This window comes from Oryx dammah, unplaced genomic scaffold (assembly GCF_014754425.2).
Source record: "Oryx dammah isolate SB20612 unplaced genomic scaffold, SCBI_Odam_1.1 HiC_scaffold_26, whole genome shotgun sequence".
Lineage (NCBI taxonomy): Eukaryota > Metazoa > Chordata > Mammalia > Artiodactyla > Bovidae > Oryx > Oryx dammah.
Genome location: NW_024070210.1, coordinates 74,948,509 through 74,971,015, shown reverse-complemented (window position 1 = coordinate 74,971,015; position 22,507 = coordinate 74,948,509). Strand labels below are relative to the sequence as shown.

General features: G+C 37.0%; 2 protein-coding genes across 2 annotated transcripts; both read left to right on the top strand.

The window, feature by feature from the left end:
- Nucleotides 1-5,867: 5,867 nt before the first annotated feature.
- On the top strand, nucleotides 5,868-6,839 carry LOC120853307 (olfactory receptor 4K5). The gene has a single exon (XM_040227039.1). It carries the CDS (start codon nucleotides 5,868-5,870, stop codon nucleotides 6,837-6,839), a length of 972 nt encoding a protein of 323 aa, XP_040082973.1.
- Nucleotides 6,840-15,985: 9,146 nt separating this feature from the next.
- LOC120853306 (olfactory receptor 4K1) lies at nucleotides 15,986-16,921 on the top strand. Its single transcript, XM_040227037.1, has one exon. It carries the CDS (start codon nucleotides 15,986-15,988, stop codon nucleotides 16,919-16,921), a length of 936 nt encoding a protein of 311 aa, XP_040082971.1.
- Nucleotides 16,922-22,507: the final 5,586 nt, after the last annotated feature.

Here is a 22,507-nt window from a genome sequence, read left to right as displayed (position 1 = left end):
CTAGAAGCTCCTCACTTATCCTTAGGTGTTGAGAAACCAGACGTCTACCCCCACTGGACCTGAGAAGGCATTGTTCCCCCTGTCTTCATTTTTTTTTTTTTCTCTCTCTGCCAAAAAAATGTGGGTTGTGTCTCTCTTATCATCAAAGATGTCATGCTCATCACATGATTTTTATTGTGCTTTTATTTTACTAACATTAGAAGAAAGGGCACTAGATTTTAGGTAGAGAATGAGGCCCAGTGACTCACCATCATTCCCACATACAAATGGAGAAACTGAGATTCAGGAATTGTGTTTTACCCAAAAGAATATGGCTGGTTATCCCCTAAGTTCAAATATCTCTCCAGGCATGTAGGCAGCTAGTGAGGTTGGGTTCTCTGAAGAGTTAAAAACCAAGTACAGTGAGGGTGCAAAGTAAAGAGAAGACTGATCTCCCTTTAAGCTAAAGGTAAACAGAGGCTAAAGTTGTGGAAAATATATGGAAACCCATCCAACAAAGGAATATACATATTTATGATTCCTATTTCTTCGAGTCTTTGCTCAAATGGAATGTATAACAGGTACCTGTCAAAGCAATTTATAAAGAAGTGAGATAAACAGACCGGTTTAAATAAGGTTAGTGAGGTTTGTTATGTAGATTCCTTGGTGTCATCTCAGCTGGTAAGGATCTAGAGTTGTCTCTGATTAACTTCTGACATTCCTGGTAGAAAGGAGAAGGGAACACCCATACAAATGTATGTCCTGGTTTTAGGCAGATAGGGAGGGCAGAGAGCTTTGCTTATATCTGCTTCTTCTCAATTGTCTGAGATTAAAATGATTCTTAAGCCAAAGTGGCATATTTCAGGCTGGCATATTTTGCTACCTTTCACAGCTTTATTATTAATAAAAATGAAGGACATATAGCAAAACATTAAAATATGGAAAAATTGAACACTTTACAAAAATATTTAACAGTTCTCTTTGAGTATACTAAGCACTTTGAGTATACTAAGAGTTCCAGAGAAACATCCATTTCTGCTTTATTGACTATGGCAAAGCCTTTGACTGTGTGGATCACAATAAACTGTGGAAAATTCTGAAAGAGATGGGGATACCAGACCACCTGACCTGCCTCTTGGGAAATCTGTATGAAGGTCAGGAAGCAACAGTTAGAACTGGACATGAAACAACAGACTGGTTCCAAATAGGAAAAGGAGTACGTCAAGGCTATATATTGTCACCCTGCTTATTTAACTTCTATGCAGAGTACATCATGAGAAATGCTGGACTGGAAGAAACACAAACTGGAATCAAGATTGCTGGGAGAAGTATCAATAACTTCAGATATGCAGATGACACCACCCTATGGCAGAAAGTGAAGAGGAACTCAAAAGCCTCTTCATGACAGTGAAAGAGGAGAGTGAAAAAATTGGCTTAAAGCTCAACATTCAGAAAATGAAGATCATGGCATCCTGTCCCATCATTTCATGGGAAATAGATGGGGAAACAATGGAAACAGTGTCAGACTTTATTTTGGGGGGCTCCAAAATCACTTCAGATGGTGATTGCAGCCATGAAATTAAAAGACGCTTACTCCTTGGAAGAAAAGTTATGACCAACTTAGATAGCATAATCAAAAGCAGAGACATTACTTTGCTGACTAAGGTCCGTCTAGTCAAGCTATGGTTTTTCCTGTGGTCATGTATGGATGTGAGAGTTGGACTGTGAAGAAAGCTGAGCGCTGAAGAATTGATGCTTTTGAACTGTGGTGCTGGAGAAGACTCTTGAGAGTCCCTTGGACTGCAAGGAGATCCAACCAGTCCATTCTGAAGGAGATCAGCCCTGGGATTTCTTTGGAAGGAATGATGCTAAAGCTGAAACTCCAGTACTTTGGTCACCTCATGTGAAGAGTTGACTCATTGGAAAAGACTCTGATGCTGGGAGGGATTGGGGGCAGGAGGAGAAGGGGACGACAGAGGATGAGATGGCTGGATGGCATCACGAACTCGATGGACGTGAGTCTGAGTGAACTCCGGGAGTTGGTGATGGACAGGGAGGCCTGGCGTGCTGTGATTTATGGGGTCGCAAAGAGTCGGACACGACTGAGCTACTGAACTGAACTGAACTGAAACTGAAGCTCAGAGTTAAATGATTTACCTAATAACTTATAAAGACCCTCCCTTTTTCTCCTATGATTTTATGGCCCTCATTGTAATTGTCAACAATGTGGGATGCTATTTACTTTGTTCCAAAGGGAATATGTAGTAGAAAGTATTAATAATACCCATTGGAAGATGAATCTTTGCTATCTATTGCTAAATCTCCAAAGCTTCAGTTGGTTACTTAGATAAAACCATGCACTATTCCAATTTGACAGGAGAAAAAGGCATCTATAAGCATAACTAGGTGGAAAAAGTTAATCCCACAATAGGAAACTGAAGAGTTTAATTTACATTCTGACATGTCTTATATCAGGTAGGTTATATCTAACAAAAATGTACATTAAAAATAGTTTGTGTCCAGGTACATATTGCATTATTACATTGTGTCTCAAAGAGAATCCACAGATGAGAGGAAAATGTATTAGAAGTAAAAGAAAATGAGTCAAGATGAGAATGTTCGTGTGTTTTAGCAGGTTTGGAAGAATTTGTGAGAAATTATGTAAGAAGGTGAAGTATCCTTAGTCAGATCATGACAAACTCCAATTGTATTTTAAAAAATCCTTTATGCTATGCTTACCTAGCACCTGAATAAATAAACATGAAAATCAAGGCTATATATTTCTTTGTGGATACAGGCTTATGATGTAAAACTATAAAAAAATCATGGAAATGTTAATACCAAATTCAGCTTATAGTTTTGTTGTATATCTTTGCATCAGTGATTTACTTTACACTCTGTAAAAGTGGATCAGACAAGATTTATTTAAACCTATAGAAATACAGTGCAAAGTTCTTATTAAGATTCTCATTATTTTTTTATCAATTTTTAAAAGCTTGGTAAACAGACAGTTGTTTGTTTCCAATACAAAAAATTAGTAATTTTCTCTATGCTGCAATTCAAAGGGATTATTTTATTCCCTTTGAATTTGTTGGTTTGGTTATGGGCACTGGTTTTAATGACTCAAGTATGAGCTTGTATTATTAATGAGATGAAATATGTTTGTTCCATGTGGAGATGAAGTTTATGTAGGTAGTTTATGGTTTGTAGACAATTTACTGGGAAGGCCTCTGTGCACAGGGAGATTAGAAGATAGAAATACTAGATAAAATGATAGATATGAGGTAAAATATATTTCAATTAGCACTAAGTGCATTTATGGAAAATTTATTCCATGCAAAGTAATTGTACTATATCCTGTGAGTTGTACATAAGATGTACAAGTATTCAAGCATCTCTCCATGTGGTAGAGAAATGTTAGCTACCCACAGACTCTTACCTTAAAAGAGCACATAATATACATGTAAGTAAAGCACCTCAGCAAAATTAGGAGGTAAGAAATTTCAGCTTAAGCTCTGTGAAGACTTTTTGAGGAGATGGCACTTGCATTGGAATAGACCATCTATTTGTGAAAGATAGGAAAAAATGAATAGGTAGTGTTTACCAGCTTAATAAATGATTGAGTGTGTCTTTGCTGGAGAACAGTGTAGATAAAATCAGATAAAACCATGTTACTTGGTTGTCAAGGTAAGGAATTTAAAATTTATTTATTTTTTCACTTTAAGGAGTAATGAGATGTTACAAGTGGAAGAGTGAGGAAAAAGTAAGGTGGTTTACAACCTGGAAGAATATTAGTGACAGTTACACAATGAAAAATCCTGAAAGGGAGAAATGGTTGAATTGAGGAGAAAAGTTGTGAGCCAGAAATGTACCTCATTCTCTTAATTTATACACATTGTGCTGTGTGCTCAGCTGCTCCGTCAAGTCCGGCTCTTTGTGACCCTATGGGTCATAGGCCGCCAGGCTCCTCTGTCCATGGGATTGCCCAGGCAAGAGTACTGGACTGGGGTGTGATTTCCTTCTCCAGGAGATCTTCCCCACCCAGGGACTGAGCCTGCATCTCCTGCATTGACGGGGGGTTCTTTACCAGTAGCCACTGGGGAAGCCCATATAACGGAATATTACTCAGTCCTCCAGGGGATCTCCCTGACCCAAGGATCAAACCCACGTCTCATGTCTCATGCATTGGCAAGCAGGTTCTTTACCACCAGCACCACCCGGGAACCCCTTTATACACATTGTATTCATACAATAAACATTTTCACTAGGTAAAATTCATCATTTTATGTAATAAGCTCATAAACTTGAGCAAGAACAACTTTAGAGATGGGGAAACAGAAAGAAAGCGAGTCCACATGGAAAAGGTAATAACATAATGATGCTATATTTCAGAATACTGTCAGTTACATACCGTTATAAACACTGTTGTCACTAATACATCCATTTAATTTTTAATATTTTAAGATGGATTCTTTTACTAGTTTGACTCCAGAAGTCTATAATAATGTATATATAAAACGTGGATAAGTTGAAATGTTTCTGTGAACATTCTTCCAGTAAAAATATAGGAAATGATTTTCTCATTGAGGGCTTCCCTGTGTGGATTGTGAGTGCATCTGGATCTAAATGAAAACTGATCAAAAAGTATAGAGTTTCAGATATGTAGGATGAATAAGTTCTGGAGATCTAAGTAATGTATTATATATTTAAAATTTGCTGAGAGACTAGATTTTAATTGTTTCACAAATGAAAAGATAACTATGTGGGATAATGGATATGTTAATATTAGCTTGATTGTGGTAATAATTTCACCGTGTATACATGTACCAATATATCACACTGTATACCTTAAATATGTTTTACTCATCAGTTATTACTCAATAAAGCAAGGGAGGGTGGGATTGAGAATCTAGGACGGTATCCCAGGGACAGAGTGAGACTTTAGCTTCTTGTATGAAATAGGCAGTTGAACACATATATGATCCTACATGGGGGTAAGATCACTTCTCACTCTAAGGTTCATTATTATAACTGTGTTCAATGGTTAATTGTGAGAACAAATACAGCTATAAATAGAGCTTCCTGAAAGATTTTTTTTTTCAGTTCAAAGGAATTGGATTTATACAGTAAGGCTATCTTATTACAGGGAAGAAACGAGATGTAAGTTTGAAATAATTCTCAGGATTATTCTGATTCCAAATAAAATATATTTAAAGGAGCATGGGACATTTATAACTCAATTATTTTTATTTCTCTATGCTGAAACAATTAGTTTTTAATTATGAAGAGGTCTTAATAATATCATCGAGAACACTAAGCAAGGGGATCATAAATTACTCTAAATTTAATTTTGAGAAGCAAGCATAATGGAAAATTTAGGTTCTGTTTTTAAATTATTAAGCAAAGATGAGTTTTAGATAATTAAAATAAAGTTATAATATGCATTTTAAGAAATTATACAAAAAAGTAATTGACAGTCTAGATTGCAACTATAGACCTGGAAAATATATATTCAACAGTATCTCCTTAGTAGGAACTGTTTAAATTGTTATTATTCCTGCAATAGTAGTAAAGTTTTGTTTACATTGTGATCATGATAAGTTAGATCATGAATGAGCTTGTTTACTACTGTGTGAAAAATTATTAAGACTATCCCAAAACTCAAGGGGTTCTAATGAGACTGGTAAAATTATTTGGACATTCTCATAAGCTCCTTCTGACTCTTCAGATATATTATCATGGTCTCTTCAAAATTTTTCATTCAGCAAATATGCATTATATCTGGTATTTCAGAATCCTTTACAATAAAAGTGTTTTAGTTTGTAATTCTGATTCCTCCGATTCCCCTTCTTCAGGATTGTTTCAGAGCAAGTCTGCAGCCTGGATCCATGGATAAGGTCAATTCATCGGTGGTGTCTGAGTTTGTATTACTGGGACTCTCTAGTTCTTGGGAGCTCCAGCTCTTCTTTTTTGTGTTCTTCTCTGTGTTATATGTGGTCATTGTGCTGGGAAACCTTCTCATTATCCTCACAGTGACTTCTGACAACAGCCTGCACTCTCCCATGTACTTTCTCTTGGGAAACCTTTCCTTTGTGGACATCTGTCAGGCTTCCTTTGCTACTCCTAAGATGATTGCTGATTTTCTGAGTGAACACAAGACCATCTCCTTCAGTGGCTGCATAGCTCAGGTTTTCTTCATTCACCTTTTCACTGGAGGGGAGATGATGCTACTTGTCTCCATGGCCTATGACAGATACGTAGCCATATGCGAACCCCTGCACTATGTCGTCATCATGAGCCGAAGGACGTGCACTGTTCTGCTAATGATCTCCTGGGCTGTGGGCTTGGTGCACACACTAAGCCAGTTGTCATTTACTGTGAATCTGCCTTTTTGTGGGCCCAATGTAGTAGACAGCTTTTTTTGTGACCTCCCTCGAGTGACCAAACTTGCCTGCCTGGACTCTTACATCATTGAAGTACTAATTGTAGTTAATAGTGGAATCCTTTCCTTAAGCACTTTCTCACTCTTGGTCAGCTCTTATATCATTATTTTCATCACTGTCTGGTTTAAGTCTTCTGCCGCAATGGCCAAAGCATTTTCTACTCTGGCTGCCCATATTACTGTAGTAATATTATTCTTTGGACCTTGCATATTCATCTACGTGTGGCCCTTTACCAGCTACCCTGTGGATAAAGTTCTTGCCATATTTTATACCATTTTCACTCCCATTCTAAACCCCATTATTTATACATTAAGGAACAGAGATATGAAGACTGCCTTGAGGAAAATTCTGACCCATTATTCGAGGCCCAAGAAAATTTCTGAAATGCCAGTAATAGTGAGGAATTCCCTTTATTAAGACCAAATTCATTCAAATTCCACAAATCAATAGTCTGTTTATAAATATTTTCAACATGCTGTGTGGTATATCTTAACTGTGGTAAAAGTAGTGAAGAAGATGATTTAGAGAATATTTAGTGGATATTAAAATTATTCCCAGATATCATCTTAGCAAAAGTTACATATCCAAGAATGTGAAAAAGAATATCATGACTACTGGTTCTGGAGATAAGTTATGGGATGGCTGTATATAGATAGCATAGATGCTTTTCAGTTCAGTTCAGTTGCTCAGTCGTGTCCGACTCTTTGTGACCCCATGAATCGCAGCACGCCAGGCTTCCCTGTCCATCACCAACTCCTAGAGTTCACTCAGATTCATGTCCATCGAGTCAGTGATGCCATCCAGCCATCTCATCCTCTGTTGTCCCCTTCTCCTCCTGCCCCCAATCCCTCCCAGCATCAAAGTCTTTTCCAATGAGTCAACTCTTCACATGAGGTGGCCAAAGTACTGGAGTTTCAGCTTTAGCATCATTCCTTCCAAAGAAATCCCAGGGCTGATCTCCTTCAGAATGGACTGGTTGGATCTCCTTGCAGTCCAAGGGACTCTCAAAAGTCTTCTCCAACACCACAGTTCAAAAGCATCAATTCTTCAGCGCTCAGCTTTCTTCACAGTCCAACTTCTCAAATCCATACATGACTACTGGAAAAACCATAGCCTTGACTAGACAGATATTAGTCGGCAAAGTAATGCTTTAGTTATAGGTAAATACAAGCAAGATGGGAAAAAAGAATGAGTAGCTGATTCTTTGGTGGTGATAACTTTAGACTTTTTTAAAAATCTGATGAGTTTCCTAATTTACAGGCCTAAGAATCAATATAGGGAAATAGTATTCAAGAATTTGAAACTGAATTTTCCCAACCAGAGGATAGCAGCTTCACTGATTTAAGATAAGTGCATAAAATTAAGTGAAGAGTCTTCAGTTATGAGATTTCTCCTCCAATATCAGGAGAAATGCCTATCCCATATTATTTTCCAATAATTAACAGTGCTTTAAAAATATGGAACTAAATATAATTGGAAGTTTACTTTTTAAATATTTAGTGGGCTTTCTCTGATCAGTTAAGGAAATGCCAGTTTCCTCTGAAATTACGAGTTGTAGAAGAGAGGAGAATCTTTAAAGCTGACCAATTCAACACTGACTTTTCAGTCTGTTCTATAAGGAGCTGTGCAGCACTCTTTGTATGTGGGCCAAATACAAAGTTCTTTGTTATAATGATCAATGTTAAACATACGTCCTGGTTAGCAATCAGGACCCCACAAACAGATCTCTACCCTGGACTCTGGGGACAGTTAGGGAAATTATTACTGTTGATTAGACCTTCTAAGTTTACTTTCCCAAATCTCTCAGTTCATAAAAGGCAAATAGATTATGTAACTATTAGTCTCTTTTATGCTAAGAATGAAAACTCTAATTTTGCACTTTATTGTTTGCCTTTTTTATTTATTGTTGCACTTTATTGTTCAGTTATACATTGTAATGTGAAGGCAGTTGGTTTTTAGTTTGGATAAGCTGATTTGGTAGGTAATTTTTGACATTGAAATCTATATGCCATATCTAATATTGAATTAATCTTAAATTTGTATCTTAATGGAGTTCTTGAAATAAAATGCCTAATATTAAGAAACGGAGTCTGAATTCCCAGAGTTAATATCACAGAAGAAATATTTGTGTCAGAGGACTCCAAATTTTGAATTTTTCCACATGACCTCACTTAAATTGTATGCAAATGAACAAAGTATCTTTACAAGGTCTCTCTCAAGGAGATATAAAGTGCTATCTATATCTCAACTAAGTTTTTTCAAAGAATGTCTGGAAAGCCAGCAATTTTTCTTGTAGTAGAGAAAAACACATTTTGTTCTTAATTCTTCATGTAATCTCTTTACAAGCTGCATATTCAAGGTCCTACCTTTAAATGTTGATGAAGTTGATGAAGTTGACAACTCTCTTAGCAGTAGATACAATTTCAGATAAGTTAGAAGAATTTCCAGACAATGTGTGCCAAGAAAAAGAGCAATGGTCACAATTATGTCTGGTGTTTCCTTTCATCAAAAAAGGTAGTAAGAAAGGTTAGAAGAAAATTACAAGTATCCCTTTAATAAAAAGTATATTTTTCCTTCCTGAAGGAGGGCATGGCAACCCACTCCAGTATTCTTGCCTGGAGAATCCCATGGACAGAGGAGCTTGGTGGGCTATAGTCCATAGGGTTTCAAAGAGTTGGACGCTACTGGAATGACTTGGCACACACATATTTTTTCCTTAGTGCAGTTCCTTTTTTTTTAAAAAAAAATGTATTTTTGATGTGAAACATTTTTAAAGTTTTTTAAAATGCCTGGAAGTCCCTCCTTTGTCCATTTATTGACAAGGAAACTACATCAGTTAACAGTTTAACAGGAGAAAATCAAAATTTAGTAACATACATACATGTGAGAGACCTGGAAAAATGTATAACTCATCAAAATGGCTAAAACCTTCACCTAAATACTGCCTGCAGCTAAAGAGAAAAGAGGATGTTGGGGATACAGGTATGATTAGAGGAAGGCAATTTACATGGAAATACAAAAACAAATGTTTGGTAAATGAATATTTGCTGAGCTGTGCAGAGACAATGGGACACTGAGAAGAATCTTAACAGACTTTGCTGTGTTCCTCCCTGCTATACACCTAGTTCATATTATAGTTATCAAGGAGATAGTGCGTTGTGCTAAGTCATTTCAGTCGTGTCTGACTTTGCAACCCTATGGACTTTAGCCCACCAAGCTCCTCTGTCCATGAGATTTTCCAGGAAAGAATACTGGAGTGGGTTGTTGTGCCCTTCTTCAGGGGACCTTCCCAACCCAGGAATGGAAACTTGTCTCCTGCATTGGCAGGTAGGTTATTTACCACCAGCTGGGAAGCCCATCATGGAGAAGGCAATGGCACCCAACTCCAGTACTCTTGCCTGAAAAATCCCATGGATGGAGGAACCTGGTAGGCTGCACTCCATGGGGTCACTGAGTCAGACACGACTGAGCGACTTCACTTTCAATTTTCACTTTCATATATTGGAGAAGGAAATGGCAACCCACTCCAGTGCTCCTGCCTGCAGAATCCCAGGGACGGAGGAGCCTGGTGGGCTGCCGTCTATGGGGTCGCACAGAGTCAGACATGACTGAGGTGACTTAGCAGCAGCAGCAGCAGCAGCAGGGAAGCCCATCAAGGTAATAGCTCCCTTCCTAAAACAGATCCTGTCTACATTCTTTAGGCAGTTAAAGGGAAAATCAGTTTCTTCCTGAGTCTTTGCATCTTACTTCTCTTCATCTCAAAATAATTCTCATGCCAAAGAAATATTTTGGGGTAGCAAATTGTGCTTCCCTACAGCTATTTTAATGATAATGATTTTTTCTTTTCCTGCAAGCAAAAGAAACAAATTCTGACCATTCAAAGCACAAAGTTACTATTATAAGAAGTTAGTATAAAGAAAAAAAATGTTGCCTTTTGTATCAGCTCTAAAAGGATTAAACCCTTAACCACTGCAGTCACCTACTGAGGGTGCACTTGAGAAAAATTCAGAATGGAGAAAAACTGGTAGCACTCTATGCTTTGGATACCTACCTCTAGATAGTTAAGATGCTCATTTCATTTTCAATGACCTCAGATTCTTGTATTAATTTGATATGTCTGTTCCTTTGTAATTAGCAGTAATCTGCTATTTTGTTTGACTACATGTTTTTCTCAGCAAAAATATTTGCATTCTGGCTCCTCCCTCACCTCTTCAAACAGTTCCTCAGAGCTCTTTGAGAGACTGTCTCCTGGGCTGTTCTCCAGGCTCTTCTGGTGGCTCCGATGGTAAAGAATCCGCCTGCAATGCCGGAGCTTGTGGTTCGACTCCTGGGTTGGGAAGATCCCGGGGAGGAGTGCATGCAACCTACTCCAGTATTCTTCCCTGGAGAATCCCCACGGACAGAGGAGCCTGGTGGGCTACAGTCCATGGAGATGCAAAGAGCTGGACACTACTGAGCAACTAAGCAAAGCACTCTTGGGCTATAGTCTTCAGTTAGGTCTCTGAAAAAAATTTAACTCACAATTTTTATGTTATGCATTTTATTATTAGTCAATGTGTGGCCACATATATGCTTGGTTTGTAGAAATGTGCACATGATAATTTTACCAATCTTATATTTTCCCTTGTCAGGTTTTTAATCTTATACATATTCATCTATAAAAATAATGTAATAATTTAATCATTGAATATATTCCACCACACTAAAATATTGTATTTCTTTACTCTCAAATTTATGGATACTTGGGTTGTTTCGAGTATCGATCTCTTTCAATCCACGCTGCAATACGTGCCATTGTTCTTGTTTCCTTAGGTATGTGCACATTTTACTCGAGTGTGATTACACACACAAATACACATGCAAAGTGATAGGAGAAATCTATTTCAATCTCTTTCTTTAACGTTGGCCATTTAAAACTTACATCTACATCACAACCTTTGGAAATCTAGACAATGTATTATATGAAATATAGTTGAAAAGACTTGTCTACTAAAAAATATAGTCACAAACTGAAAGCAGTGAATTATTTTATTTGGTGGGAATGTTTAGGACTCCAAGCCTGGGAGACAACATCTCAGTAGCTCTGAGATAACTTCTCCAAAGAGGCAGGAGAAGGAATCAGGCTATATACAAGTTTGCGACAAAGTGGGTAAGCAGTCTGAACATGAGAGACTATTGTTAAGTAGTAAGGAAAACCAGATATAACCATGGGAAGATGCAAGGCTCAGGCTCACTGAATTCATTCCTTTCATATGCATCTCAGCTCTCTAGGGCCAAATCCTGTTTCTAGATTGTTTATATCCTTAATTCCTTGTTCACCATATGGAGTGACAGGTGTGGCAGATGGCTATTTCTTGCATCTCCCCAGCTCTTCAGCAATTGCCATGGGGGGTAGGGTGGTGACATTTTCTGGATCACAGGCATTCTGCTCTGTTTTGGGGGCCCTCATCCACATTTGGAGGCCAGAAATCACTGATGACTCAACATTTCTTCTTTATTAATATGGCAGGAGATATTTTCATTTCACAGACAGTTGAAATATTTTGGGGGAGAAATAGGTTTTTCATGTAGAAGATAGGGTGCCTTAAAATATTTGAAGAGACATTATGTTTAAGTGGGAGTAGGTTTTTTTTTTACTAAACTACAGATGGTAGAACCAGTTAAGCACTCTAACGATAGACTAAGCTGTCCTGTGAAATAGTGGGCTCCTTGTGATTGGAGGAAACCACCCTGAGGCTGGGTGATCATTTGTAAGACAGTATGATTGTTTTCTTGGGCTTCAAAATCAGTGCAGATGGTGACTGCTGCCATAAAATTAAAAGATGCTTGCTCCTTGGGAAAAAAGCTATGACCAACCTAGACAACATATTAAAAAGGAGAGACTTTACTTTGCCGACAAAGGTCCATATAGCCAAAGCTATGGTTTTCCCAATAGTCATGTACAGATGTGATAGTTGCACCATAAAGAAAGCTGAGTGCTAAAGAATTGATGCTTTTGAACTGTGATGTTGGAAAAGACTCTTTAGAGTTTCTTACAAGCAAAGAGATCAAACCAGTCAATGCTAAGGGAAGTCAGTCCTGAATATTCACTGGAAGGACCGACGCTGAAGCTGAAACTCCAATATTTTGGCTACCTGATGTGAAGAACTGACTCACTAGAAAAAGATCTTGATCCCTGATGCTGGGAAAGACTGAAGGCAGGAAGAAAAGGGGACGACAGAGGATGAGATGGTTGGATGGCATCACTAATTTGACGGACCTGAGTTTGAACAGGCTCCAGGAGTCTGTGATGGACAGGGAGGCCAGGTTTGCTGTAGTACATGGTCACAAAGAGTCAGACATGACTGAGCGACTGAACTGAACGGGACTGATGATTGTTTTACTGACAGAAAGTTAGGAACTGAAAAATTACTTCGCTGACTAGGAATCAGTGATAAATAATGTTTTGCTTTCATACACACCTACTAGTTGGTAATAAACTTTTTTCCTTTCTTTTCCATTCCTGGAAAAATTATTTTGTAAAACATAATTACTCCCACTGTTGCATGACATCAGATCTCCAAAGGGTGATTTCTCACTTCCCCAAAGAAATCAGTTTCCTGGATTGAGGATGGAAAGCTTTATATTGCATTACCTTAGATATTATAATTGTATAGTCCAGGCCAAGAGGAGTAGAGTCTTCACTACTTCAGGACAAGAACTGAGGGGTATGCTTTTGCATAGCAGTTCAGGGACAAGTTTAAATGCATCAAGTCAAGAGTATATTGCAAATATTTTTAATATGACGGGCAGCCAAGTTGATAATAATAGGATTAATACTTGATAAACAAAAGGAAGTATGATATAACCATTATCTGTCCCTTATATGCCATTTTTAATGCTTTCTATTCAGAAGATAATCAGCCATTTGTTAAAACAATTATTTACTATCACGATTTTCCTAGAATGAAGAAGGGATAACTATATAATGGCCAGTAAGGGTATCCTTTACTGCTTTTGCTTTGCTGTCAGTCACTCAACTGGAAAGTTACAAAAGTTAGTTGTTCCTTTTTTACTAATGTGTTCTACCTTAAATATTAAGAAGAAAATGAGATATAACATTGACTTTAATCTATTCTACTTGGATTAATTAATCATAGGAAACTAGGATAGAGAAGATTTTGTAGTAGTTTCCTGCATTTTGAAAAATGAAATGACAAATCTTATCATCTACTAGATACTTTGTAGAAAATTTGGATATTTTTAGAAAAACTTTTTTAAAAGATGAGACAATCTTTAAAAATTGAATAAATACCACTAACTGCAGGTTATTAACCATTATGCTTTCCCTTCCTCCTCTTCCTTTTACTTTCCTCCTTCTCCTCTTCTGCCCTCCTTTTCTCCTCTTCCTCTTAATTATTTTCTTATCTTCATTTCTCTCTCTCTCCCTTTCTCCCTCCCTCTCTCTTTAATGTTATTCCACTAAATTATCATGATATTTGTCAGGCTTTATCTAGGAGACTGAAAGTTATATGAAGTCCCTCATGGCCACAAATTTTATATGTTTAAAATTAGTAACTGTAACTTTGTAGGATCATTTTTAGTTTTAGAAATGGAATTTCTTTCCTTTCCCATGTTTGTTTGTCTCCTTCTCTGTATTGCTCATGTAAATACATGATCAGAAAAGCCAACACTGGCCCAAATCTTCCACACGGAGATGAGAATCACATAATGGAAGTTTGAAATGAGGTCAGTTCATGCCTTTTTAATTTGTTTCTATTCTTGAGTAACTTAAGTTTCTGATTCCCCTTAAAACTAGAGATTGTAACTCAAATGCACTGAGTAAACTCCTTGAAAGGGTAGAATTTAGTGCCTCAAAAATCAGGTTATAATCACATAAATTAAAGCTTCTAACAGGTTAAATATTTTTAATTGTTTAATTTATGGTTACTGTTCAGTCTTGCATTTAAGCTTTTAAATATCTGTTGTATTAGTTATATCTTTCACTGAAGAATACAGGGTGTAGAACTTCAATCAGTAGAGTGACAAATTAGTACATATTGTGTTGTGCTGGGTACACAGGGCTAAATCCAAAAATGTCTCCTGATCTACGAGAGGTTGTGCAGGGTTTTCTTCTGGCATCAAGTGGCCACGTGGTGCCCAACGTATTAAAGCAAAATGTCAAAAAACAATTTAGAGGCAATTAACACATTATTTAAATTTTCTCTTTTGAAAATCTATCTTGTGTTCAAAATGCACCACATATAGTCATATAAAATATTTCCAAAAGAACAGACAGATTTTGATAAATCCAGGTGTGTCAGGCATGTTTGGGAAGAGACAAAAGGCAGAGTTGGAAGAGATTGAAGATACATAGGTGACTCATTCACCGTTGGTCTTTATGTAACAGAAGGTGAACTCTGATTAACTATTGTTCAAAGGATGAAAGGAATGTTCTTGATTTTCACAGAAACTTTCAGAGTATTACCATTGCCTCTTCTTTCCACGCTTCCTAAAGCACTGTCAAACACTTTATGATTCTCAGTTTCGAGAACATTAATGTAATCCACTGGCATTACATTCAAGGCTAATTGCATCCATGTTTTGCTCCTAACCTACCATTCCCAACTTCATTTTGACTGTTCCTTAGCACACCCTCTTCCAGCCAAGCCACTGAACTCGTGGCTTTCTGAGGATGCCTTTCATGGTTTCACATTTGTAGCTTTAGTCCTGCTATTCCCCATGCTTAAAATAGCCATTTCCTTTTAGATTTGGCTAGCAAATTACAAGCTTTTAAATAGTTTTAGCTAAAATGATACATATCCCATGATATGTTACCTTACCACTTTGGCATAGTTTATTTCATTTTGCTAATATCTATGGTATTGTTTTATCAGTTACTGTTTGCTTGTTTCTGATTTTATATTTTTAATATGAATATCTTATCTCTCTATGATAGAATCCATATCTAATTATCTTTATTTCTCTTTTTAAAAAATTTTACTTTACAATACTGTATTGATTTTGCCATACATCAACATGAATCTGCCACAGGTGTACACGTGTTCCCAATCCTGAACCCCCCTCCTACCTCCCTCCCCGTATCATCCCTCTGGGTCATCCCAGTGCACCAGCCCCAAGCATCCTGCATCTTGTATCGAACCTAGACTGGTGATTCATTTCTTATATGTTTCAATGCCATTCTCCCAAATCATCCCACCCTCTCCCCTCCCACAGAGTCCAAAAGACTGTTCTATACATCTGTGTCTCTTTTGCTGTCTGGTATACAGGGTTATCGTTACCATCTTTCTAAATTCCATATATATGGGTTAGTATACTGTATTGGTGTTTTTCTTTCTGGCTTACTTCTCTCTGTACAATCGGCTCCAGGTTCATTCTCACTTCTACTTTCCACAGCGGTCATAGATGTTAAATACTAGTTCATTGACTATTTACATAGTCTCATTAAATTAACTTTTAATTGAAAACTTATCATGTTTCTTTTGTATATATACTAGATACAGTGTCAATCATTGTGCCGTTTTCCTGATTTTCTTTTACTTAGATAACAGTGGATTGGATACATGGCTCACACAAATGAATCAATGGTATCTGAGTTTGTGCTTCTGGGACTCTCTAATTCTTGGGAACTTCAGCTTTTCTTTTTTGCCATCTTCTCACTAGTGTATGTGACCTCAGTTCTGGGCAACGTCATGATAATTGCTATTGTTTCCTCTGACTCCCATTTGAACTCTCCTATGTACTTCCTGCTCAGTAACCTTTCTTTCATTGATATCTGCCAATCTAACTTTGCCACCCCCAAGATGCTTGTGGACTTTTTTGTGGAGCACAAAACTATCTCCTTTGAGGGTTGCATGGCCCAAATATTCCTTCTTCACAGTTTTGTTGGGAGTGAGATGATGTTGCTTGTAGCTATGGCATACGACAGATTTATAGCCATTTGTAAGCCTCTACACTATGGCACAATTATGAATCGAAGACTCTGTATAATTTTTGTGCTTATTTCCTGGGCTGTGGGTATTCTTCATTCTGTGAGCCACTTGGCTTTTACAGTGGGTCTGCCGTTCTGTGGCCCCAATGAGGTAGACAGCTTCTTTTGTGACCTTCCCCTGGTGATCGAGTTGGCTTGCATGGATACTTATGAGATGGAAATTATGACCCTAACTAACAGTGGCCTGATATCACTGAGCTGTTTTCTGGCTTTAATTATTTCCTACACTGTCATTTTGATCACTGTCCGTCACCGTTCCTCCAGTGGCCCATCCAAGGCACTTTCTACATTAACTGCCCATATCACGGTGGTGATTCTTTTCTTTGGGCCTTGCATTTATTTTTATATATGGCCTTTTAGCAGACTTTCTCTGGATAAGTTCCTTTCTGTGTTCTACACTGTTTGTACACCCCTGTTGAATCCCATCATCTACTCTCTGAGAAATGAGGATGTTAAATCAGCCATGAAAAAATTGAGAAACCGTCATTTGAGCTTCTGGAAAAACTAGGGAACACCGTGGAGGAACATAAATATGCAATGGAAATGAAGAGCCCCTCCTGGATCACAGCATCAAGTCAATTATTTTTGCTAATGACAGGGGTTATTGAATTACAGAATTAGAGATTTTTCCCAACTGCAAAGAAATTACATAAAACCAGTTCCTGCTTTGCTATTTAATTTTAACCAGTTTTTCATAGTTTATAGTTCTACAGTACAAATTCTCTTGAAAATATTTAGTAACTTTTCAAAATATTTTATAAATAATTTAGAGATTCTAATCTACAAAAAAAGCTATTCATGTTACCAAAATTGTGATTCTCTTCAATTGAACTTGTGTAATTTTTATGCCTTGCAATCAAAACATACAAGTAAATTATGTTTCTGTTAGGCTCTATCAACTTATTCATAATATTTTTTTCTATAAATTGACATAGTGGAAAAATATTGTTTTAAAACATAGATTTCCATTTGTTGCGTGTTTTTTAGCTTATCTTTTCCTCATGTATTGAAAATTTTTGGTTATTTATAGTTTTTCCTATCTGCTGCTATGTCCCAATAAAATTTTTCTGTTTTTTCTAGGTAATTTGATATACATTTCTATTCATTACAAAACTTTTTCTAGATATTTGGTGCTATCAGCAGCATACATATCTATTTCCCTAGCCTACTTACTTTTAAGTAGAAAAATTTATTTATAATGAGTTCTACATTAGTCATAAAAAATTGCAAATATCTTTGAAATTGTCTGCAAGTACATCAGATATAGAATATTTAAATTCATAGAAAAAGTCAATTTCTTATGTACCTAAAACATACAAATGCACAAAAATGACAAAATTTTTTTGAAATTGAGGATCAGGTCTGAGATCTATTCTTTCATATTTCTTGGAAAACAGAAGAGAGAATGTAAAATTCTTGTACTTGTAATAATATTTTGCATGCATGCTAAGTTGCTTCAGTCATGTCCAACTCTTTGTGACACTCTGGACTGTGGCTTGTCAGGCCTCTGTCCATGGGATTCTTCAGGCAAGAATACTGGAGTGGGTTGTCTTGCCCTTCTCCAGGGAATCTTCCTGACCCAGTGATTGAACCCAGATCTCTTATTATCTCCTGCATTGGCAATCAGGTTCTTTACCACTAGCACCACCTGGTAATAATGGTTTTAAAATCTGTGCTGGAGAAGACTCTTGAGAGTCCTTGGACAGCAAGGAGATCCAACCAGTCCATCCTAAAGGAAATCAGTCCTGAATATTCATTGGAAGGACTGATGCTGAAGCTGAAGCTCCAATACTTTGGCCACCTGATGTGAAGCACCAGTTCACTTGAAAAAGACCCTGCTGCTGGGCAAGATTGAGGAGAAGAGGACGACAGAGGATGAGATGGTTGGATGGCATCACCAGCTCAATGGACACGAGTTTGAGCTAACTCTGGGAGATAGTGAAGGACAGGGGAGCTTGGCATGCTGCAGTCCATGTGGTCACAAGGAGTCAGATGAAACTTAGCGACTGAACAACAAATTATTATTTCATTTGCTGGCCAAAGGTTTCTTATGTACTTCTCCTTTTGCCTTATGAAAAAGGCCTTATAACAAAAAAACTAAATGTATTCTACAAAGAAAAAAGAGTCACTTAACAGAAAATAGAAAGCCTGCAATTGTCATCACATTGGGTTCAGTATTAAATTTTAATACATAACTTAGGGACTATGTGTTTAGATGTTAGCTCTGCATGATAAATCAGAGCCAGCTGAGTCTTAGATATAGATAGTCTTTTAGAACCATGATACTTATTATTAGCTAAGGATTCTTGGAACTTTAGACTTCAGGTCAAATTCATTTGTACAATATCAAACATGGTAATGTTCCTTTAACATGACTTTTATTTTTAAACAAATTTTATATAATGCCAAAACATTTAAAATATGTAACAAACATTAATGCATTCATGATATTGTTGGTAGTATTTTTTTCCCTTTTAACTCTGACTTGCAGGTGAAAATGGAGAGTTGCCAATAGTACCCTTGAAAAACTGTCATTCAGCTGCTCTGATCCTCAATAATCAAATATTGAGGTAGAGGAGGGGTAAGTGACACAAGGAACAATGGAGGTGAGGGAGAACAGTAGGAGAAAGAGGGAAATTAGAATTTGTGAGTGGCCATTTGATTTGGCCAGTTCCTTGTACTACCAGAGACACATTCTTCCACTTTCTAATCATTGTTGGGTCTACTTGGGACTTTAGTGATTGGGCACAACCTATAATATTGAGTTTGATAAAAAAATTCAAAAGTCAAAAAGCTAAAAAAAAGTTGGCAAATATGACTACATTAATTTCCACAAAAGTTTTAGTTTCTTTTTTCTTTTTTTTTTTTAAATTCTATCACAAATAAAGTCAAAAGAAAAATTAGGTGACAAGCAGTATTATCCACAGGGGTAATATCTTTAATTTGTAAAAAGATTTTATAAGTCAGTAAGCAAATACCCATGGCATCCAGTCCCATCACTTCATGGCAAATAGATGGGGAAACAATGGAAAAAGTGAGAAACTTAATTTTTTTGGACTCCAAAATCACTGCAGATGGTGACTACAGCCATGAAATTAAAAGACACTTGCTCCTTGGAAGAAAAGCTATGACAAAAATAGACAGTATATTAAAAAGCAGAGATGTTACTTTACCAACAAAGATCCATCTAGTCAAACCTATGGTTTTTCCAGTAGTCATATATGGATGTGAGAGTGGGACTATAAAGAAAGCTGAGTGCCAAAGAATTGATGTTTTTGACCTGTGGTGTTGGAGAAGACTCTTGAGAGTCCCTTGGACTGCAAGGAGTTCCAACCAGTCCATCCTAAAGGAAATCAGTCTTGAATATTCATTGGAAGGACTGAGGCTGAAGTTGAAGCTCGAGTACTTTGACCACCTGATATGAAGAACTGACTCATTTGAAAAGATTCTGATGCTGGGAAAGATTGAAGGCAGGAGGAGAAGGGGACAACAGAGGATGAGATGTTTGCATAGCATCACCAACTCAATGGACATGAGTTTTTTGCCGTAGCTTGCAATTGCAATATGTCTGCTGCTGCTGCTGTTGCTGCTGCTAAGTCACTTCAGTCGTGTCCAACTCTGTGTGACCCCATAGACAGCAGCCCACCAGGCTCTCCCATCCCTGGGATTCTCCAGGAAAGAACACTGGAGTGGGTTGCCATTTCCTTCTCCAATGCATGAAAGTCTTCTGCTATTCCTGAATAAAACCATTTTTCTGGTTAAGGTAACTGCCTGCTTTATCTTAAAGGTTGGCATGACTTAGGGTTTTATTTTATTTTTAAAGATTAAGCTGGAAAAAGTCAATGGCAAAAGTTGAGATCATCAGAAGATCTTGAAACTTTTGAGGAGAAAAATGATGGTTTAGACAGGGGAGTTAAAATGAATATAATATAACAAACTGGGAATATTTTGGAAGAATACAAAGTAGTATGTAGAAAAAAACTAAGGAAAAAGAAGGAACTAAGTTTCTGGCTGAAAATGCTGAGGCAAAAGAAATGCCATTAGCTGGGGATGGGGCCAAGTGAAGGGGGAATAGGTTTGGAAACAGAAGAACTGAAATATCTGTGAAATATTAAAGAGAAAGGTATCAAGAAGGAAGCTGGTCTATCAGCAGAGAATTCAGAGAAACCTGGGCTTCTTTATTGGCTCACCAAGTTTCCCTTTCTTGCTGTCACCTGCTCTTCTCTGCAGACTTCAGTCCTTTCACTGCTCTGAGACCTCTTTCCACAAAATCCAAAAGCAAACTACTTGCATATCTAAGCAGTTTTACCCACTGTATGCCCAAATGAACTTTCTGATTCTAATGTATGGTTAAGTAATGAGCAAAGACAATTAAAATATTGGATTTTGAGGGATAGCTTATTATAAGTTATGGAGATTGAAAACTCATCATAGATATTTCCATAAAAAGGAAAAAGCAAAGGATTAAAGAAAAGATTCTAATTATCTTAGGCCCATTGCCTGATTTATATTTCTTATTCCTGCTCTGGTCATTTGGGCTAGTGTTTGCAATGGCTCCCCACTCCAGTACTCTTGCCTGGAAAATCCCATGGATGGAGGAGCCTGGTGGGCTGCAGTCCATGGGGTCGCTGAGGGTTGGAAACGACTGAGCGACTTCACTTTCACTTTTCACTTTCATGCATTGGAGAAGGAAATGGAAACCCACTCCAGTGTTCTTGACTGGAGAATCCCAGGGATGGGGGAGCCTGGTGGGCCGCCGTCTATGGGGTCGCACAGAGTCAGACACGACTGAAGCGACTTAGCAGCAGCTTACTGCCTTAGTCACTTTAAACAAGAGGAAAAAAGGCACATGGAGGGAGATAGCTTGTTAAACAAAAGTAACTGGTGTTGCAAACTCCTAGGTCACTACATTTCCCTCTTGTGATACGTACTTTGCTTTCAATTATAGACAAATAACTTAAATGTTTTTATCATCTTGTTTTTGAGAAAAACAACTCTAAGTGTGTTAATAATTCCCACAGCAAGATGACTTCACTTAATAAAGGAAGTTATTTTAATGGGCTATTGCAGTCCATGGGATTGGTTATCTGAGATTTGGGGGCATGTAGTACAGTATTCAAATATTGTGTTACGGGCTCTTGTGACTCAATCTTTTTTTAAAAAAAGCCAATAGGTTTGGGAGGTTTCTTTTCTTCAACCTATTATTGCTCCCCTGTGATTTCTCTCAAAACTGGCATGCAGAATTTAATCACATGAAGCAAAAATTAAATATAAATATTAACATTCACAGTTAAAGGGATTCTGGGCTAAAGTAATTATAGAATTGAGATGACAAGATTCTGTAATAGCCTATATGGGACAAGAATCTGAAAAAGAATGGATATATTTATATGTAGAGTTGAATCACTTTGCTACACACCTGCAACTATTGTAAGCCAACTATACTCCAATATAAAAGAATTAAATTAAAAAAAAAACTTGGAGTTTGTATATGAGATTCTAAAATCTGAAATAAAACATTAGACTTATCTGATTATTGTCACTGCTAACACGTTGATAGACTGAAGCACCCAGGTGAACGTAAGCATATTGCTAAATTATTTTGAAAAAATAGATATGGTGATAGAGAATAGAATGGGGCAAAAAGTTGTCATTTTAATAACCCAATAGATTTTGCATTTATCAATTTGAAAACTCTTGTATATACATTGATACACTATAGGAAGATGTTTTAAAAGGCATAAGATTCTATGAATAATACAAAAAAGTAATTAGTAATTTTTATATTTTAAAATGCTCTCAATATGTGGATGTCTTACCTTGAATAAATAATACATTATATCTCATGCAGCTGTCATTGAATGTGACGACAGACACAGAAACATTTTCCCAGATTCTGAGATCTGGCCATAAACTTCATTTCAAGGGTTCTTACAAGAAATCACAGATCATTTCAATTTTATTTTGAATGACACAATTATCACCATGCATTTACATAAAAATATAAATTCTTTTTCAAATTCTGTATATAGAAGTATATGTATAGAATTTGGAAAGCAATTTTATATCTATATTTCTTTTTAGAAAACAAAAA